General features: G+C 48.2%; 2 protein-coding genes across 4 annotated transcripts in view; both read left to right on the forward strand.

The window, feature by feature from the left end:
* The first annotated feature begins 533 nt into the window (after positions 1-533).
* On the forward strand, positions 534-3377 carry LOC132516191 (heat shock 70 kDa protein 12B-like). Its single transcript, XM_060142594.1, is given in 5 exon segments — positions 534-894; positions 998-1146; positions 1149-1438; positions 1440-2139; positions 2714-3377. Coding segments are annotated over 5 exon segments (2067 nt in total). The 5' UTR covers positions 534-610; the 3' UTR covers positions 3358-3377.
* Positions 3378-13143: 9766 nt separating this feature from the next.
* The window catches only part of NRDC (nardilysin convertase), a 91427-nt gene continuing 90290 nt past the window's right edge, over positions 13144-14280 (forward strand). The window contains exon 1 of one of the 3 annotated variants that reach the window (XM_060140086.1): positions 13144-13642. In XM_060140086.1, coding sequence (XP_059996069.1) covers positions 13299-13642 — 344 coding nt within the window. In that variant the 5' untranslated portion in view covers positions 13144-13298. The remainder of the gene's footprint in view (positions 13643-14280) is intronic. The other 2 variants (XM_060140085.1, XM_060140087.1) reach the window with 2 other exon arrangements.

The following is a 14280-nucleotide window of genomic DNA, read 5'->3' on the forward strand; positions in this document are numbered from 1 at the left end:
GGAAGATTTTTAATTATGGTTTCAATTTCATTACTTGTGATAGGTCTGTTTATATTTTCTAATTCTTCCTGGTTCAGTCTTGGAAAATTTTACCTTTCCAAGAATTTGTCCATTTCTTCATGGTTGTCCATTTAATTGGCATAGAGTTGTTTGTAGTAGATTCTTACAATCCTTTGTATTTCTGCAGTGTCAGTTGTGATTTCTCCTTATTCATTTCTAATTTTATTGATTTTCAACCTCTCCCTTTTTTTTTTTTTTTGATGAGTCTGGCTAAGGGTTCATCAATTTTGTTTATCTTCTCAAAGAACCAGCTTTTAGTTTTATTGATCTTTGTTATTGTTTTCTTCATTTCTATTTATTTCTGCTCTGATCTTTATGCTTACTTTCCTTCTACTGACTTTGGGGTTTTTTTGTTCTTCTTTCTCTAGTTGTTTTAAGTGTAGGGTTAGATCGTTTATTTGAGATTTTTCTTGTTTCTTGAGTTGAGATTGAATTGCTATAAACTTCCCTCTTAGAACTGCTTTTGGGCCCCACTGGCTTTGGGCCCAGGATCCAGGCGTCTGGACACAGGTCGAGCTGTCGGCAGGGCAGAGCCACAGGGCCTACAAAGATGCTGGCTGTCCCGGAGATGGGCCTGCAGGGGCTGTACAGCGGCTCCAGCCCAGAGCAGTCTCCAGTGCCCAGCCCACCCGGCTCCCCAAGGACCCAGGAAAGCTGTGGCATTGCCCCCCTCACACCTTCACAGTCTCCAAAGCCTGAGGCCCGAGCCCCCCAGCAGGCCCCCTTCTCTGTGGTAGTGGCCATCGACTTCGGCACCACATCCAGTAGCTATGACTTCAGCTTTGCCAGTGACCCTGAGGCCATCCACATGATGAGGGAGCAGGAGCTGAGGATGTCGGATGGGACCCATGGCCCCATGGATAGAGAGGATCCCACGAGCAACGTTTATGGAGATTTAAGTGGATGCCAAGCACCATATTCACAAGTACCCTAAAAGGAAATGGGAGGGCAGGGACCCAGGTGCGGCCCACCAGAAGACCCCCACCTGCCTGCTGCTGACCCCAGAGGGTGCCTTTCACAGTTCTGGCTATACAGCCCGTGATTACTACCACGATCTGGACCCTGAGGAGGCTCGTGACTGGCTCTACTTGAGAAGTTCAAGATGAAGATCCACAGTGCCACTGATCTCACCTTGAAGACCCAGCTAGAAGCGGTAAATGGAAAGAAAATGCCTGCCCTGGAGGTGTTCGCCCATGCCTTGCGCTTCTTCAAGGAGCATGCCCTTCAGGAGCTGAGGGACCAGTGCCCATCGCTGCCAGAGAAGGACACTGTGCGCTGGGTGTTGACAGTGCCGGCCATCTGGAAACAGCCAGCTAAGCAGTTCATGCGACAGGCTGCCTACTTGGCCGGACTGGTGTCAAGAGAGGATGCAGAGCAATTAATTACTCATCGCCCTGGAGCCTGAGGCCGCCTTTGTCTACTGCCGCAAGCTGCGTCTGCACCAGCTCGTAGACCTGAGCAGCCGAGCTCCAGGCAGTGAGTGCCTGGGCGAGAGCCACTCCATTGATCCCAGCTTCCGTCAGGCCCGAGAACAGCTTCGAAGGTCCCGCCACAGCCGCACGTTCCTGGTGGAATCGGGTGTCGGAGAACTGTGGGCTGAGATGCAAGCAGGAGACCGCTACGTGGTGGCAGACTGTGGGGGAGGCACGGTGGACCTTACTGTGCATCAGTTGGAGCAGCCCCATGGCACCCTCAAGGAGCTCTACAAGGCATCTGGTGGCCCCTGTGGCGCGGTGGGCGTGGACCTGGCCTTCGAGCAGCTGCTGGGCCGCATCTTCGGCGAGGACTTCATCAGCACCTTCAAAACGCAACGCCCAGCAGCCTGGGTGGATCTGACTATAGCCTTCGAGGCCTGCAAACGCACCGCAGGCCCACACCGTGCGGGGGCGATCAACATCTCGCTGCCCTTCTCGTTTATTGACTTCTACCGCAAGCAGCCAGGCCACAACGTGGAGACAGCCCTGCGCAGGAGCAGCGTGAACTTCGTGAAGTGGTCCTCACAGGGGATGCTCAGGATGTCTTGTGAGGCCATGAACGACCTCTTTCAGCGCACGGTCAGCGGGATCATCCAGCACATAGGTGAGCACCTGAGCCTGGGTCCTTCATTCACCTCAACATACATACCCAGATGCGGGAATATGTTACCCTGTTAGTGCCTGGAAACCTCCCCATATCCATACACTGGAATGAGACCCAGAATCATCTGGAATACCTGGAGGATGCAGTGTGGCGGGAAGATATGCAGTCTTGCCAGGTTAAAGAACCTCTGGTGCATGTTTCCCCAAATGGGGTGATAGTATTAGGTCCCCCAAACTGTTATCACAGGGATTTAAATGAGCTGAAGTATCTAGAGAGTGAGTGCAATGTGCACATAGTAGGCATTTAATATGTGTAAATGCAGACCCTTATCTCAAGCCCTCAATGGTGTGGTGGGGAAGCAGAGCCCATAAAGATTGCCAGGGGCCCTCATGAAAGTGCCCGGTGTTTTTCTTTATGGGAACCAGGCTACCGTTTTATAGTGAAATGACTAGTTTCTGGTTGCTCGAGGATACAGGCGGGCAGAGGAGAGGCGCCAGTGGCTGCGTAGTGGTGGCCTCAGTGGCCCACTCCACGTCCCTCCTCCTCACACCCACCCTCCACTCCTGTACCGCAGAGGCGCTGCTGGCGCGCCCCGAAGTGCAGGGCGTGAAGCTGCTGTTCCTGGTGGGCAGCTTCTCAGAGTCGGCAGTGCTGCAGCACGCGGTGCAGGCAGCACTGGGCGCCCGCGGCCTCCGCGTGGTCGTTCCGCACGACGTGGGCCTCACCATCCTAAAGCGCGCGGTGCTCTTCGGGCAGGCTCCGGGCGTGGTTCGGGTGCGCCGCTCGCCGCTCACGTACGGCGTGGACGTGCTCAACCGCTTCGTGGCTGGGCGCCACCCGCCCGACAAGCTGCTGGTTCGCGGCGGCCGCCGCTGGTGCACCGACGTGTTCGAGCGCTTCGTGGCCGCCGAGCAGTCGGTGGCCCTGGGCGAGGACGTGCTGCGCAGCTACTGCCCGGCGCGCCCAGGCCAGCGGTGCGTGCTCATCAACCTGTACTGCTGCGCCGCCCAGGACGCGCGCCCGGGCTTGCGCAAGTGCGGCGAGCTCAGTCTAGAGCTCGAGCCCGCCGAGGGAGGCCCCCATGCCGCTGGCGCGCCCCCTAGCCGCCGCGAGATCCGTACTGCCATGCAGTTTGGCGACACCGAGATTAAGGTCACTGCCGTCGACGTCAGCACCAATCGATCCGTGTGCGCCGCCATCGACTTTCTTTCCAATTGAGGGCGCAGTGCCAGACCCCCTCTGCCCCGCTGAACTCTCTTTTGGCCCAGGGCCTGGGGAGCGGGCTGAGGCGGACCAACCGGCCCCATTCCCCGCCATCCTGCCCCCGGGAGGTGAGGTCGCAGGAGGATGGGTGGGGACGTATCCAGAAACTCTGGCTTTGGGATTGGGCCCCGGTCCGCTGACTGGAAGGCTGAAGGGCCCTGCCAAGGACTGAGGTCAAGGAGACTTAAAAGAGGTTTGTAAGACGGTGTGCCCACAGGGAGCACGTGATCCTGAAAGCAGAATGCACCGGAAGACTTGAGCCCTGGTCTGAACTGGGGTCCGGGATGGGAGTGTGGGGGTGGGGGTGCAGCTGCAGGTGGGGCAGCAAGAGGAAGGAGGTTGTGCAGGGCCTGGGCCTGAAAGGCAGAGTGCACTGACTGACTGGCTCAGCCTGTTTAGGGAGCCAGACAGGACAAGGACTGGAAGCTGACAGGAAAAGGACAGGGGTAGTAAGACCTTCCTCCGTGTGGTACTGACCACCCAAGTATGAATGTTAATTGTAGAAAGAGCAGTAGCAGACTATGAGGAGAAGGGTACAGGGCGAGGCACTTATGAGGGGGTGTGGGGGCACATGTCGGGGGGCCCTTTCCTTTCTATCTGAGAAGGCCCCAGGGGCAGCCTATGAATGACCCACTTGCACTCCATCGAGCCACGGAGTGGGGGGAGGGTAGAGAGGACAGAGGGAGCACTGGTCGCAGCTCTGCCATCAGCTCAGTGTACCTGCCCTCCCATGATGTGCAACAGCCCCACCTGCCTGAGAACCCTAAGATGACAATAAAGCATTTATGCTCAAGGTGAAAAAAAAAAAAAAAAAAGAACTGCTTTTGCTGCGTCCCATAGGTTTTGGGTCATCGTGTGTTCGTTGTCACTATTTTCTATGTATTTTTAAAATTTCTTCTTTGATTTCTTCAGTGATCTCTTGGTTATTTAGTAGCACACTGTTTAGCCTCCATGTATTGTGTTTTTTACCATTTTTTTCCTGGAATTGATTTCCAGTCTCATACTGTTGTGCTCAGAAGATATGCTTGATATGACTTCAATTTTCTTAAATTTTCTGAGGCTTGATTTGTGACCCAAGATGTGATCTATCCTGGAGAATGTTCCGTGTGCACTTGAGAAGAAAGTGTGTTCTGCCACTTTTGGGTGGAATATTCTATAAATATCAATAAGATCTATCTGGTCTATTGTGTCATTTAAAGCTTGTGTTTCCTTATGAATTTTCTTTTTGGATGATCTATCCATCCGTGTAAGTGGGGTGTTAAAGTGTTACTGTCGATTTCTCCTTTCATGGTTGTTAGCATTTGGCTTATGTATTGAGGTGCTCCTATGTTGGGTGCATAAACATACATAATTGTTATATCTTCTTCTTGGATTGATCCTTTGATCATTATGTAGTGTCCCTCCTTATCTCTTGTAACAGTCTTTATTTTAAAGTCTATTTTATCTGATACAAGTATTGCTACTCCAGTTTTCTTTTGATTTCCATTTGCATGGAATATCTTTTTCCATCCCCTCACTTTCAGTCTGTATGTGTCCCTAGGCCTGAAGTGGGTCTTTTTTAGACAGCATATATATGGGTCTTGTTTTTATATCCATTCATCCAGTCTGTGTCTTTTGGTTGGGGCATTTAATCCATTTACATTCCAGGTTATTATCGATATGTATGTTCCTATTACCATTTTCTTAATTGTTTTTGGTTTGTTTTTGTGGGTCTTTTTCTTCTCTTGTGTTTCCTGCTTAGAGAAGCTTCTTTAGCATTTGTTTTAAAGCTGGTTTGGTGGTGGTGAATTCTCTTCAGTTTTGCTTGTCTGAAAAGCTCTTGACTTCTCCATCGAATCTGAATGAGATCCTTGCTGGGTAGAGTAGTCTTGGTTGTAGGTTTTCCTCTTTTATCATTTTAAATATGTCCTGCCACTCCCTTCTGGCATGCAGTTTCCACTGAAAAATCAGCTGATAACCTTGTGGGGATTCCTTTGTATGTTTTTTTTTTTTTTTTTGCGGTATGCAGGCCTCTCACTGTTGTGGCCTCTTCCGTTTCAGAGCACAGGCTCCGGACGCGCAGGCTCAGTGGCCATGGCTCACGGGCCTAGCCGCTCCGCGGCATGTGGGATCTTCCCGGACCGGGGCACGAACCCTTGTCCCCTGCATCGGCAGGCGGACTCTCAACCACTGCGCCACCAGGGAAGCCCTCCTTTGTATGTTTTTTTTTTTTTTTTTCCCTTGCTGCTTTTAATATTTCTTCTTTGAATTTAATTTGTGTTAGTTTGATTAATATGTGTCTTGGTGTGTTTTATCCTGTATGGGATTCTCTGTGCTTCCTGGACTTGGGTGACTATTTCCTTTCCCATGTTAGGGAAGTTTTCAACTATAATCTCTTCAAATATCTTCTCAGACCCTTTCTTTTACTCTTCTTCTTCTGAGACCCCTATAATTTGAATGTTAGTGCATTTAGTGTTGTCCCAGAAGTCTCTGAGATTGTCTGCAATTCTTTTCATTCTTTTTTCTTTATTCTGCTCCTCAGCAGATATTTCCACCATTCTGTCTTCTAGCTCACTTATTCGTTCTTCTGCCTCAGTTATTCTGATATTGATTCCTTCTAGTGTATTTTTCATTTCAGTTATTGTGTTGTTCATCTGTTTGTTTGTTCTTTAGTTTTTCTAGATCTTAAACATTTCTTGTATTTTCTCAATCCGTGCCTCCATTCGCTTTCCAAGATTCGGGATCATCTTTACTATCATTACTCTGAACTCTTTTTCAGGTAGACTGCCTATTTCCTTTTCATTTATTTGGTCTTGTAGGTTTCTATCTTGCTCCTTCATCTGTGACATATTTTTTTGCCATCTAATTTTTTTTTCTTTTTTTATGAGTGGGATTGTGTTCCTGTCTTACTGGTTGTTTGGCCTGAGCCTTCCAACACTGGAGTTTGTAGGCTATTGGGTACAGCTGGGTCTTGGTGCTGAGATGAGGAACTCTGTGAGACTTCACTCTGATGAATATTCCCTGGGGTCTGAGGTTCTCTGCTAGTCCAGTGGTTTGGACTCAGAGCTCCCACCACAGGAGCTTCGGCCTGACCCTGGGCTCATGAACCAAGATCCTGCAAGCCGCATGGGGTGGCCAAAAAAAAAGAACAATAACAAAGTAAAAAATAAAATTAGACTATGAAACTAACAGATATGTTAGAAAGAATATAAAAATAAAAATATAGATGGGGCTTCCCTGGTGATGCAGTGGTTAAGAATCCGCCTGCCAGTGCAGGGCACATGGGTTTGAGCCCTGGTGCGGGAAGATCCCACATGCCATGGAGTGGCTGGGCCTGTGCGCCACAACTACTGAGCCTGTGCTCTAGAGCCCATGAGCCACAACTACTGAGCCTGTGTGCCACAACTACTGAAGCCCGTGCGCCTAGAGCCTGTGTTCCACAACAAGAGAAGCCACCGCAATGAGAAGCCCACGTGCTGCAACGAAGAGTGGACCCTGCTCACTGGAACTGGAGAAAGCCCGCGAGCAGCAATGTAGACCAAATGTAGCCATACATAAATAAACAAATAAGTTAATTAATTAATTTTAAAAAATATATGAATCAACAACCAGAAGGTACATCAGTACCACAATAGTAAAAAAGAAGAGGAGGGAAAAAGAAGAAAAAAGGTGGGGGGAAAAGGCCTTGGCTGTGGAGGGCGGGGCCTAAGCAAGGATGAGGTTTGGGCAGTGGGCGGGGCCAATGCTCAGGACCCACAGGGCTGGAAAAGGCCCTGGGGGCTGTGGGGGGTGGGACTTAGGCTCAAGGAACAGAAGGGGCCCAGGTGTGCCCCCCACCCCTGGTCTCAGAGGGCAGGGGACCTCACCTGGGAGCCCAGAAGGCTTCCTGGGCTCAAGTGGGTGAGGCAAATGCCCTCCTCTCCTCTCTTGCTCCTCTGGTCTGGGAGGGCCTCTCCTGCCTGCCTCTCCTGATCTCCCTGGCCTCCCTCCTATGCCCGAAATCTGTATCTTTAGATGAGAGTTGAGGAGCTCTTGGCTGGATTTGTGATAGAATAACTTTCATTTGACATAAAGTATTTTTTAAAGTCACTCAACTTATTTTGACGTTTGAACACTAAATTCTTTCTAGAAGTATGCTTATAGTACAATAGAAAACTATTTTTATCATCACACAAATTCTTTGGTATGTTGTGCACACATTTAGTCTCACAACAGAAGACTCCATAAGAACATGCCTACTTCTTGACCTAGATACAAAGCTACCAAATGTGGAGAGCCATCAGTGGGCAGGACACTAATAACTAGAGCTCCAAAAGTATAATTGCTTAGAGCATGGGCCCAGGACAGAATTATAAAGTAAATAGTATTTCTCTTGTTACCCACCTCCTCTTTCTGTGCCTTTCCTCTCACATTTAGCAACCTCTTTATCACCTGGGTTCATGGTGATCTCAACTTGCCCACAGTGTGCTTCAAAAAGGGGGAAATAAAAGCAAATCCATTCACAGAATGGTGCTAGTTTTTTTACTCCTTTCAAGGACATTATTGGCATTTAAGAGGAGTTCTAAAGAGGACAATGAATCACTAATGGGGGAATTTTAGACACTAAAGTAAGATAGATAACTTTAGGTTTGAGGCTCACAGCACTCCCAATCTACTCACCCTGGAATCAATATTCCACATTTCTGATTATCCTGAATCTCAAATATAAAGGTGGGTAATGGGGTTAATAAAACAATTTACCTTTGAATGTTTAGGAGTAAGGTGCAGATTTGTCCTTCTGGGAGGCAGACAGCCATTGCATTGACTAAAATAACTTTCTGAAGCAGGCATCAAACATAAAAATGAGATGTGCTTAATTTTCATGATTTCTGACCTCATCAGAAAAAAATAGGGAGAGAAGGGTCACCAGACCTGACAGGACAGTTGGCTGCACCACACAGTTTGTGAGATTTTAGTTCCCCGATCAGGGTTCGGACCAGGGATCGAACCCAGGCCCTCAGCAATGAGAGCGCGGAGTCCTAATCACTGGACCACCAGGGAATTCCTGGGAGAGAAATCCTTAAGGTAAAAATGGGAAGGAGTGGGCTTCCCTGGTGGCGCAGTGGTTGAGTCCGCCTGTCGATGCAGGAGACATGGGTTCTTCCCCCGGTCCAGGAAGATCCCACATGCCGTGGAGCGGCTAGCCCCGCGAGCCATGGCCGCTGAGCCTGCGCGTCCGGAGCCTGTGCTGCACAACGGGAGAGGCCACGTTAGAAAAAAGCACTTAAACACTCTAGGAGAGCCTGGAGAAATAAGACTAAAAGTTATAGTCTGTGCTTCTTATCTTTCTTGGGGCTCTTAAGATCTTTTTAACCTTCAAATATCTCAATTTCCTGTAAAATGGCAATAGCTTAATTTATCTGTTTTCTCTGAGGAATATTCTTCACAATAATTACGAATACTCAAATGGAAGATGGCAAATTTCTAAATTATTTAAAGTGGGAAAATAAAACTCCTGGTTTGGGAGTCCTGGCTGTGCCACGGGTTACTTGTGAGCTTCACCTCTCTGGATAGGTATTTCTCTTTATAGCTGAAGAGGCCAGATTAAAGTACTCCTGTGATCCCTTGCTAGTTCTCACATTTTACACATCTAATCTGACACTTTTGACATCTGCTATGGGGTCAGAATTGTATTGGGCCAAGCATCAAAGAGAAAATTTTCCTGTGATATTACATTCTTATGGTTTTCCTCTTACCATTCTGGTAGTTCCTTCTCAGTCTCTTTTGGGAGTTCTTCCTCTTCTATAAGCTTCTCAAAGCTTGGTTCCTGAGGCTTTTTCTCTTCACAATGAGCGTAGGTGATTTTATTCAAAAGGCTTTGGTTACCACCTAGAAGCCCATAAACGTCAAATTGACATCTCCAATTTAGGCCTCTCTTCTGAGCTCCAGACCTGATCCTCCTTTTGTATGGTTCACAAATGACTCAAACATAACATATCCAAAACTGAGCTTAGGCTTTTCTCCTCCCTAACCTGCTCCTCTTTCAAAATGTCTTGTTTACTGAGATACTGGCACCATCATCTATTCACCCAGAAAACTAGACACAAGGGAGTGACACCTCTCCCTTCTTCATTCTTCCACATTGAATCAGTTACTACCCCAAACCAGTCAATTCTACCTCCTGAATATATGACATATCTGTGTACATGTATCTCTATTACTCCTCAAATCCGAGCCATCATTTTCTAGTGTCTATATCACTTTAATACCCTCCTAAGTGCTCTCTCTCTTCTTTCTTTGTCTTGGCCTCCCCCCACCTGACCCCCAAACTATTTTTCACACATCAGCCAGAGTGATCTACTTGGAAAACACCTGTGATAATGTCTTCCTGTTTTATTTGTTCAACCATTATTTACTGAGTACCTTTAATATGCCAGACATTATTCTAGAAGCTAGGAATCCAGCTACACACAAAATAGACAAGGCAATGACTTCTTTTTACTCTTAGGAAGGTTCTGTATAATCTTGACCACTGACTCACTTCTCCTTTGCTCCCAGATTACTATAGTTTAGCCATATTAGACTTGCTTTCTCAGAGCTTTTGAACAAGTCTATTCCTATACATTCCTATACCAATTCTTATACATTTTCCAAATGGATGCCTAACTGTCTCGTTAGAGAAACTCTCTGACCAAACTAGGTCCCCCTTTCAAAAACTATTCACAATGATAAATCTAAAAATTTGCATGCTTGTTTAATATCTCTCCAACTAGTTTGCTTGTAAGCTCCAAGAGAACAGGAAATTTTCTTATCCATTACTCTATTCCCAGTGTCTGGCACATGTTAGGCGCTAAATTTGTTGGTTGAATGAATAAATGAATGCCTAATTACAGAGTGCTGTTATATTCCTTTTTTAATATATTTATTTATTTATTTATTTTTGGCTGTGTTGGGTCTTCATTGCTGTGCACGGGCTTTCTCTAGTTGCGGTGAGCAGGCGCTACTCTTCCTTGCGGTGTGCGGGCTTCTCATTGTCGTGGCTTCTCTTGTTGCGGAGCACGGGCTCTAGGCATGCAGGCTTCAGTAGTTGTGGCACGTGGGCTCCGTAGTTGTGGCTTGCAGGCTCTAGAGCTCAGGCTCTGTAGTTGTGGCCACAGGCTTAGCTGCTCCGTGGCACATGGGATCTTCCTTGGCCAGGGCTTGAACCTGTGTCCCTTGTATTGGCAGGCAGATTCTTAACCACTGCGCCACTAGGGAAGCCCTATTTCAATAGTCTGGTGACCTGTAAGATTCAGAGGCCTCTTTATAAAGGGAAAAGCTGACGGTCACACTTTAGGATGTGGCCTCTCTTTGTTTCTAGTCAGAAAATACCAATTGTTGGCTGAATTTGAAGATTCCTTACGGTAAGCAGATAGGGTAGGGAGTCCTCAGAGGAAAAGAACCAGATATAGTTTTTTTGACACAAGAGAAGCCATTTTGGATTAAGCCATTTTGTGATCTAAGCCTGGCCACAATGCTTGCCCTTGAGCTTGCCCTTGAGCAGGTCTCAGTAATTAATGATCTTAAGGGAACAAAGGAATGCAGGAACAGAGGAAAAGGTCAAGAAACAATAGTTCAGTGATAAAAGAGTGCTAGTTCCTCCTCAAGGGACGAGTATTAATCTGATACATATCTTGGAGTTGTTCTACAGGAACTAACCTCCTACACCCTGTTGGAGAATGTTAACTACATGCTAAGACCTCAGACTGGTAGGAATCTAAGGAATGATCATGTTGACCTTTTCTGACCCTTATGACTTCAATCTACTAAAGGTTGGACTTTGTCAAACTTTGCCCCAATTCACTGTTGAATTTGCCGCTGCTCAAGCCCCTGCATGTGTATGCATACACCACCCAAATCCCTTCATGAATATGCATGTTCCCTTAGCTTAAGACTTCCCCAGTTTTGCTGTTCAGGGAGACACTGCTTTAGGAAAGATCCCCAGTATTTTCCTTACTTGCTGCAGGTAATTAATCCTTCCTTCTCCCAATCTTTGGCTTAGTTATGTCTTTTGGCTAGACACCCACCAAGAGGTGAACCCAATTTTGGGAATCATTACTTGCAATGTGTTATTGCTTTGGAGAGTTAAAAAAAAAAACAGAATAGTCATGTCACTTCAGGTATTCAACAACAAACATTACTGTTTTACAATGCGCTGGGAAGCTACGTTAGGGACTGGTAATAAAGAAAATACACTGCTCTGAAGGAGGGCAATCTAGTGGAATTGCTTAGTTTAAAAATTGATAGGTTCTTGGGCTTCCCTGGTGGCGCAGTGGTTGGGGGTCCGCCTGCCGATGCAGGGGACACGGGGTCGTCCCCCGGTCCGGGAGGATCCCACATGCCGCGGAGCGGCCGGGCCCGTGAGCCGTGGCCGCTGGGCCTGCGCGTCCGGAGCCTGTGCTCCGCAGCGGGAGGGGCCACAACAGTGAGAGGCCCGCGTACCACAAAAAAAAAAAAAAAAAAAAAAAAAAAAATTGATAGGTTCTTGAAAACAAACTGGGATATTTGAACGATATTTTTCAATGAATTTATCTCATCTGCTGCCCTAGTTCAGGTTTCACCTCCTGCCTGAATCGTTGCATTTCTCCTTCTCAGCTCCTTACTCTCCTCTCCTATCCTGCGTTATTCATTGTCATAGCTTACACTTTAAAAAAAAATCTGTTTTTATTGTGTTTTTTCCCCTTTGAATGCAAGCTCCAAGAAGACAAGTTTTTTTGTTTTGTTCATGATTGTATCCCCTGTGTCTGGAGTTGGGGAAGCCTAGAAAAATTTAAAGACTTATAACGATCAACAATAAATCTCCTTTCTTCAAGTGTTTCTCCATTCACTCATTCATATTTACTCCTTTTATGTGCTAGGAACCCTCATCCCATGGTTAATAAGACATATTGTATGTCAGCTGCTTTTTATTTTCAAGTGTGTCTGTTTCAATCACATTTTGCCCACCAAAGGCCACTGAAAGCAGAAAAAACTTTGGGAAAAAGGACTTGAGGGTAGCAGCCTGACACGAGGTGGCTGCTCAATAAAAGTTGTCTAACTTGAGGCTGTGGACTCCAGTCTGAGGGGGAGCTAAAAAATCTTTTCACGTGCAAGACTGAACACAGCTACACCGGTCTCTTAAACTTTCTTAGGCCCTGAGGGCGAACAGCACGAAGGTCTAGCAGGCCACAAGGCGGAGAATCAAAACCGCTGCTTCTGGCGTTCAGCTCAGCTCCACTCAAGCGCAGCTTCCATCCGGCGGCAGAAGCATACTTCCGGCGTTCTGCTTTTTACGTGCTGAGTCACGGCCACAGTCTCCACCCCAGGTTTGAGGGGCAGGATGAGCAAAATATGACACGAGTGGGGAAAAAAAAAAGGCTTGGGAATTAATTTTCTCCACTCGCCTATAGGTTTTCTCATCAGGGGAATATTTTCCTCTGAGCCCCGAAGCGCTATTCAACCACTTCCTCAAACCACCTTCCCGCTTCGGTCATAAACTCTGCGCAACCTTTCTGGCGCTCTCCTCCCGTCGTCCTCCGCGCCACTCTCTCCGCCTCTTCTTCCTCGCCCCGCCCACCCCTGGTTTCGAAGAGCTCGCTGGGTGCTCCGAGAATTCGGCCCGCGCTCGTTGGTTCTTTTTATTCCCTGTTCCCATTGGTTGATTACGTGCGCGTGACTGGTGTCTTGCCTTATTATTGGCTAGAATCAATTGCGTCATCGACGGCCAGGAGGGCGTGGGGATGAGGGAAGTTGGCGTGAGGGAGACCGGATTGGGGGAGGGGTTCAGGCCTGTCCCCCCGCCGGCTGCGGCAGCACCACCACCGGCCGCTACCGCCTCTGGAACGCTGAGGAGGAGGAGCAGCTGGAGCAGGAGGTGGGTCTTGGCGAGCGGGATGCCACTTGCTCCGGCTTGGTGGTGAATGCTGAGGAGAGTCACGGTTGCTGCAGTCTGTGCCACCAGGAGGAAGTTGTGGTGTGAGGCCGGACGGGAGCTCGCGGCGCTGTGGAGAATAGAAGCGCGGGGTCGGTGCGAAGACTCGGCGGCTGCCAGACCTTTTCCTATTCTGACCATGCCTGGAAGGAACAAGGCGAAGTCCACCTGCAGCTGCCCTGACCGGCAGCCCAATGGACAGGATTTGGGCGAGAGCGGCCGGGTTGCTCGTCTGGGAGCCGATGAATCTGAGGAGGAGGGACGGAGGGGGCCTGTCAGTAATGTCGGAGACCCTGAGATCGTCAAGTCTCCCAGCGATCCCAAGCAATACCGGTGAGGGAGGAGGCTTGGACTGGGGAGGAGAGCAGGGGGCGGCCTCTCTGTTCCCGCTGTGGTCCCTTCTCGTATCCTAATCTTCCGAAGGAGCAACCAGGGGCACACTTCCCACCCCAGAAGCTTCCTTGGATGGAAGTGGCAAGGGCAGTTAGGGGCATCTGTGTGGTGTCAGCTCGACGAGGGGCAGATCTTGGGTCCAACCAGGAATCAGGATATCAGAACGGGAAGGGTTGTTCGAGTAGTTATGACATTCGCTAAAGCAAGAGTGAAGGTTTTCCTGAGGACGGCAGGCTGGATGGTCAGGGAGTCTTGGCATTCTGTTATGAGGAAAGGGTGAAGGGGCTGGGGATTTTAATTTTGGAGAGGATATTAAGGGGCATATCATCACTATCCACAAATACTTGAGGTGCCTGTAGTTGAAAGAGGAGTAAAACTAATGGGTGGAAGTTACTAGAGGATCGTGTGGTTTCAGTAAAAGAATTTAGGCATCAGAGTCGGCCTGTGATGAAGTGACTTATTTCCATGGGTTGTTTCTCATTGCTAGAATGGTTGGGTGAACTCTTCCAAGAATGTGTTAGAGAGGACTTGAATCTCAACTGAGTCATAGAAGACTTGTAAGGTTTCTTCTAATCCTG

Source organism: Lagenorhynchus albirostris, chromosome 2, assembly GCF_949774975.1.
Source record: "Lagenorhynchus albirostris chromosome 2, mLagAlb1.1, whole genome shotgun sequence".
NCBI classification, from domain to species: domain Eukaryota; kingdom Metazoa; phylum Chordata; class Mammalia; order Artiodactyla; family Delphinidae; genus Lagenorhynchus; species Lagenorhynchus albirostris.